The 6,597-nt window shown below is 37.6% G+C and overlaps 1 protein-coding gene and 1 long non-coding RNA gene across 2 annotated transcripts; both read left to right on the top strand.

Annotated features, from left to right (window-relative positions):
• The first annotated feature begins 262 nt into the window (after nucleotides 1-262).
• Nucleotides 263-2,322, top strand: LOC148689723 (uncharacterized). The gene is made up of 2 exons (XR_015958688.1): nucleotides 263-542; nucleotides 1,982-2,322. It is a non-coding gene; the product is annotated as an uncharacterized LOC148689723 (long non-coding RNA).
• Nucleotides 2,323-5,070: 2,748 nt separating this feature from the next.
• On the top strand, nucleotides 5,071-6,597 carry LOC137707997 (F-box/kelch-repeat protein At3g06240). The gene has a single exon (XM_068446957.2). It carries the CDS (start codon nucleotides 5,235-5,237, stop codon nucleotides 6,411-6,413), a length of 1,179 nt encoding a protein of 392 aa, XP_068303058.2. The 5' UTR covers nucleotides 5,071-5,234; the 3' UTR covers nucleotides 6,414-6,597.

Here is a 6,597-nt window from a genome sequence, read left to right as displayed (position 1 = left end):
CTTAATTTATGAATATTTTGTTCGTTTGATTTCAATTTTTTGAAGTTTAAAAGATGAGTATTTAGGTTTCAATTTTTTTCATAAATCACGAATGGTTTGTTAAGTGAATAGGTGTAAAGATAACATAACATTTTGAAATGGATTTAAAAAGGTATTTTAGGTAATAAATTTGGGTTTAAAAAAAGATTAATTCTTTAAGCAAAAACAATATGGATGAAGAGAGCAAGTTAAATGTAGAACCAAGTTATATGAATTCAAATAAAATTTTCCAAAAGCAGTGTTCCGAAAGCAGTTAGCTATTCCGGCTTGGGATTTCGATGAAGGTTCTGAAACCTAGGGTTTCAATCCGTCCGTACAAGAAATCCTACGCGAGTAGAGTAGTAGTCACAGTCACAGTCGTCGTTGTCTTCTTCTTCGTCTGGGTTTCGTTGCAATTAGCGCCATTAACATCACCAACGTGACGGTGCTCGACAATCCGGCTCTGTTTCTGGCACCCTTCCAGTTCGAAATTTCTTACAAGTGCAACACTCCTCTCAAAGACGGTACTGTTTTCCCCTCTCTCTCTTGCTTTTTGTTTTTGTACTTTTCGTTTTAATTTTATGATTGAGTTTGAACTAGGGTTTTTTCGTGTTTGATTGGGAAATTGGTAGAACAATTGGAAATAGAGGTTATCTTCCGAAAAAGGGGTTTTCTTGGCTTGCAAGGAAATGGGCGTGCGAGAGCTCATATACTATAGATTGGATTATTATCTTATTGTTGTGAAATAGTGGGGATATACACCCAATTGATTGAGTTTATTGTTTGGGTTTTGAGCCAGAAGTGAAACCGTTTCTTGATTGATGAGTGTTTCTTCTTCTTTTCGTTTTTCACGATGTAGTTGGAACAATGAACATTATAGTATGTTGGAAGAATTTGTAGCATTGGATTGCCATTGAATGAGAAGTGGAAATAAGAAAATGTCGTCGCAGTGGACATGGTGTGATGCTGAAAGAAGTCAAACTGTGTTTTGTATGCATTTCAAGAAAGCGTATGTTCTAAAGGGTTTCCTAAGATTGGTGGTAATCTTTTCTATCAATGACCATGTTTGATTTATCAGCTTTGCTAATAACAATTCATTTCTGCATTTCAAGGGTGCATTGTATACACATTTATTGTTATTCTGGTAATTTCAGTTTCAATGTCTTTGTCGCTCGTGCCCTTACCCCTGACGTCTCTAAACTTTCAAACACCACCCCCCCCCCCCCCCCCTCTCCTCTTTTTCTCTCCTTTCTTGTTTCCTGTTCTTTGTGTCGTATGTGCAACTGGATCTATTTAGACTGTTTGCAGTTAAATTAAATACAGCTGAAGGTGAATGGATTTGGAATAGAAATAAATTTAGCAAAGAATAGATGCATTGATGAGGTGATTCAGCTATGGAATATTGTTTAACATGTCAGTCACTTGAATGTAATTATAGTACTTGCCTGAGGTGCTATAATTGCGTAGGTATTGCATATAGAACTGTAAACAGAAAACCAGAAAGGTATCTTTCAAAGAGTGAAAACGTAACACCATGTAATTAGGCAAATAGTGCAGCTGTAACTCTAAAATCTTTCTAATTTTGTAGCTTTGATCGATAGAAAATTATTTAACCACCAAGTAGCACCAACTTGGAGCATTGACTTGTTCCGCGTAGGAATATGGACTCATTGAGGACAACAGACTAGTAAAATAATTATGTACAGATGCTTGTTAAAATATTTAGTCTTCTAGTTCCATACCCTTCCTTTAATTTTTTTTGGAAATCATCATATCCTATTTCAGCTTCTTGAGTCATCCCCTCACTAATGGTGATGATTGTTTGCATGAAACTTGAATGGAATCGGGAGCTGACTTTCTGAGATTGCACAAGTAGCACCTAGTTGCACATGCTTTTCTAGTTCTAGGTGAACTAAAAGTGGATGCCTTGTTTACTTGTTGAATAATTTTTATGCCAATACAGATTCGGAATGGAAGCTCATCTACGTGGGATCTGCTGAGGATGAGACTTATGACCACGCAAATACGTTCACAAGACAATCTGGCCAACCTCTTCACCAAATCATTGCCGAAGACGACATTTCAGAAGCTTGTTCATGGACTTGGTATGCGTAAACTTTCTAAGCTGTAAAACTACTATTTCTATTTGGAATTGTGTCAAATTCAGGGGGAGTATCCTGAAGTATACTTGCTTGATCTTAATGTACTCTTTTTCCCTACGATTAGGAGCGTTTTCCCCACTGTGTTTTTGCTACCTAATGAGGTTTTAACGAGGCACCCACCTTGGGTTGGTTATATCCCTAATGACGTCCCGTAGACGTTTCTTTTGACTTTGCATTACTTGTGCATTTTTCCTTAGACTATGGATTTTGTCCCTCTTTGGGTTTTTGCCATAACCTTAGGGGTTTTTTTTTGTGAGACTTATTTCCTTATGCAAGTTCCTACCTCATTGAGAATAGTATGTTCCCAGAATCAATGCAGACGAGTCGATTTCCTCAACTTCTACATGATGCTGAATCTACCTTGACTATTAACACACTTAGGGGGAGTGTTGTAAACTTCCTATGAAAGTGTGATTGTGTAAATCCTAGATTAGATTTTATTCTAGTTACCCTTTCCTATTACAACTTTTATTCCTTGGGGATGAAGGATTCTTTCCTCTTTACTACTATAAATAAAGGCACTACGTAGGAGGGACAACACACATTCCTCTACATTCCTACAAACACATATTTCTCTACTCTCTCCCTATCGTCGGCCCTTTTCCCCTTGTCAGATAAAATAAACCAATAAACCACAACACTGAAACCTTTTTCGTTAGTTTACCTAACTTTTAATTGTAACAAAAGACAAAAGAAGAGTTTTACTTAGAACCAACATGTTGGTTTATATTGAATAATATGGAAGAGACAAAAATATGTTTGTTTATAAGGGCAAGCCACCCGTTTTAGAAGGGCTTGGTGCAGGCCAGAGTGTGATAGGCCCAGCCAAAAAAATTGCTGGTATGTGGGCCAGAAGCTGCAGGCCTTCAGTAAGGAACTCAGGCACATGCCTGGTTCTCACACACATGCAGCAAGCCCAAAAAGGTTGCTACCTCACGGTTCCAACGTCCAAGCCTCGAGCTGCAGGCTCGGCTTAGGGTCAGGTTGGTGCGGCAACGTGGTTCCGGGCAGCGGCTCAGCCAAAAATTTCCGATAAATTTTAATTTCTTTTTCAAAATTCCTAGGTTTTGAAAAACCCTAATTGCTTCTAATTTATTTCGATTCTTTGACTCATAGATTTCATGTAGTAAAAATTGCGTAATGCATGAAATGTGTGTATATATATATCGGAAGGTAAATATAAACGTAGGGGGTCATGTATCATGGGGAATGTTTTCATGCTTCATGGTCGGTTCAAATATCTCCCTTTATTTTAAGCGTACCTGATTGGCAGAAAATAATAAAAGTCTTTGAATTTTGTAGAAAGTTATTCTCTGAAAGTCGAAATTGCATCTCCAATGCGTTGTATCACGTTCAACAAAGAAAAATTAAATTGAATCAATAGTATGTATATCAATTCAATAAAATAATAAATTAATCTAGAAAACAATGATTAAAACATAATACTCTCTTGATTGAAGATTAAACTCTCTTTAACGCGGTATCAAGAACATATTGATAACGTGTTAAACTATTGAATTGAATTGAATTGAAAAAAAAAAAAAAAAAAAAAAAAAAAAAAAAAACCAATCCGTGCCGCTAGGGTTCTTCAAACCCCCGACCTCGCGCTGCTCACCAGGCCTGTAGCCTGCACTAAGCCACAGCCGGAGCTGTCGGCTCCTGGCCTGACCCCAAGCCGCTGGGCTTGGTCCACCGAAAGCATCCTGCTCCAGCCTTTTGGGCTTTGGAGCTCCCCCGGTCCAATTTGTTTCCCCTGGCCCGCGAAGAAGTAAAAAAAAAAACAAACAATTCTTCTGGGCTCGCCTGAAGCAGCCCGCATAATTTTTTGGCTTTTAGGCTAGCCTGCAGCGGCCCATACCATTGGCCGATTCTCTCTTTTTGGGCCTGCAGCCCACCTGAGATCAAACTCGCCCAGTTTTGGGCCTGGGATGCACAGCACCCTTTTTTTTAGCCCATCCGTGGGCTTAGGCCTTATTTTGGGCCTCCTTTGAGCTAAAGCTGACTAATTGTACGCGGCCTTTTGTCCGCTAAAGCTGAAAGAAAAAAAGGAGTTCTAACGAAAAGCTCGCGTTACTGTTCACTTTAACGAAAAACTACATTTTTACATTAAAAAGTCAATCCTGGTACTATTCACTTTACCTTTTATTTTGTCCTTATCGTTAAAACTCAAAGTTTTCAAACTCTTTTCATTAGTTTTCTTAAGAAAAAATTAGCAAAATCTTTGTCCGCAAGCAACAGCTTGGGCAAGACTTTGCCTTAGCGCTCAGTCTGGTATGGTAGGGCCCTAGTGATTGCCCTTAATTTTTGGGTCGGTGGAGCAATGTTTTCTTTAGTTTTGGGCAATATTTGTGCCTTTGCCTTCCACCGATGGAACTGCTCTACTGAAGTTCTGAAATTGGGGGTGCATGAGAGGCTGCTTTAGGGTTTTTGTGGATGTGGTGTTGATGTTTAATTGCATGTTTGGAAGAAATGTGGTGAACTTAGTAAAGGTTTAATTTTTTTATTTTTGATGGGGGTGTATATAGAAATTGGGTAAGCATAATTGAGAAGTGGTGTTTAAATAGAAACACTCTTAGTTGTAATAAGGATGCAGTTATGCAATAGTATTTCTAATGTAAAAATTGGCTTAATTAATTAAAACTCATGTGAATATGTGAATTTTCCTTTGTTAGTTAATTAAAATCATGTGATGTTACACGTTGACTCATATAATTTAATCTAGACTGCAAACATAAAATTTGAATGGTTATTTTTGTACTAATAAAAAAGTTTAAAATGGTAAAAGTTAAACGTATAGTTCTCCATAAAACTCGAAACTGGTTGGATGGCCCCTGTTTTCTTTGATAGTTAAATATATTGTGGTTGTGGAACTCCAAGCTTGTTTACTACTGTTGGATTTTGGCATCTTATTTGCTAATATGTTTAATAATTGAACCTCGATCTACCAGGCCTTAGGGACTTGTATTTTGATTTAGTTAATTTGTCTCTCAAACTGGTGCTGTTCTTTTATGTGTATATACATGTGAAGAATTCTTGTGGAACGATATTGCCGAAATGTCCCAGGAGCATGAAAGTGAAACTCCTGAAGATAAGGTGGTCGAAATCTTGTCCAGGTTGCCGCCCAAGTCCCTGATGAGATTCAAATGCGTACAAAAATCATGGTGCACTATCATCAATAGTCCAAGTTTTGTGGCCAAACACGTCAGCAATACAGTGGACAACAAATTCTCATCCTTCACTTGCATCCTTTTCAACCGATCTCAGGTTCATGTTTTCGCGGACAGGAGTTGGAAAAGAGATGTTTTCTGGTCTATGGTTAATCTTTCCATTGAAAGTGATGAGCACAACCTTCATTATGATGTCGAGGACCTAAATATACCCTTTCCTATGGAAGTTCAAGACAATGTACAGCTTTACGGTTACTGCAATGGAATTGTCTGTGTAATAGTAGGGGAAAATGTTCTTCTATGCAATCCTGCAACAAGAGAATTCAAGCAACTTCCCGATTCATCCCTTCTTCTACCCCTTCCCACGGGAAAATTCGGGTTGGAAACGCTCTTTAAAGGATTGGGATTTGGCTATGATTGCAAAACTAAAGAATATAAGGTTGTGCGAATTATAGAAAATTGTGATTGTGAGTATTCAGAAGGTAAAGAATCATATCATGAGCGTATTCTTCTTCCCTACACGGCTGAGGTATACACTGCGGCTGCTAACTCTTGGAAAGAGATCAAGATTGATACATCAAGTGATACTGATCCGTATTGCATTCCCTATTCTTGTTCAATGTACTTGAAGGGATTTTGTTATTGGTTTGCAAACGATAACGGGGAATACATATTTTCATTTGATTTAGGCGATGAGATATTTCATAGAATAGAATTGCCTTTTAGGAGAGAATCCGATTTTAATTTTTATGGTCTTTTTCTGTATAATGAATCCGTCGCTTCTTATTGCTCTCGTTACGAAGAGGATTGTAAATTGCTTGAAATATGGGTAATGGACGACTATGATAGAGTGAAGAGTTCATGGACAAAACTTCTAACCGTTGGACCCTTTAAAGACATTGAGTCTCCTTCGACACTTTGGAAATGTGACGAGGTTCTTATCCTTTCCTCATATGGAAAAGCCACCTCTTATAATTCTAGTACCGGAAATCTCAAGTATCTTCATATTCCTCCTATTATCAATTGGATGATAGATTATGTGGAAACTATTGTTCCAGTAAAGTGAATTGAGGACAAAGTTCCATTTAATTTGTATGCATGATATAAGGCTTGAGTTTTCTTCTTCTAAGTTTTGTTTGTGGCCTTTGTACATGTTTGCTTATCATGGGCTGCCTTTAGTTTTTGGACTTTCAGCATTTTGTAATGTTATTCTATTTGGAAGTGTATGATAATTTTTTTTTTTTTTTTTT

This window comes from Pyrus communis, chromosome 17, assembly GCF_041283825.1.
Source record: "Pyrus communis isolate YQ-2024b chromosome 17, ASM4128382v1, whole genome shotgun sequence".
NCBI lineage: Eukaryota > Viridiplantae > Streptophyta > Magnoliopsida > Rosales > Rosaceae > Pyrus > Pyrus communis.
Note: the sequence above shows the minus strand (reverse complement) of the source record. Positions and strands in the feature narration are given on the sequence as shown.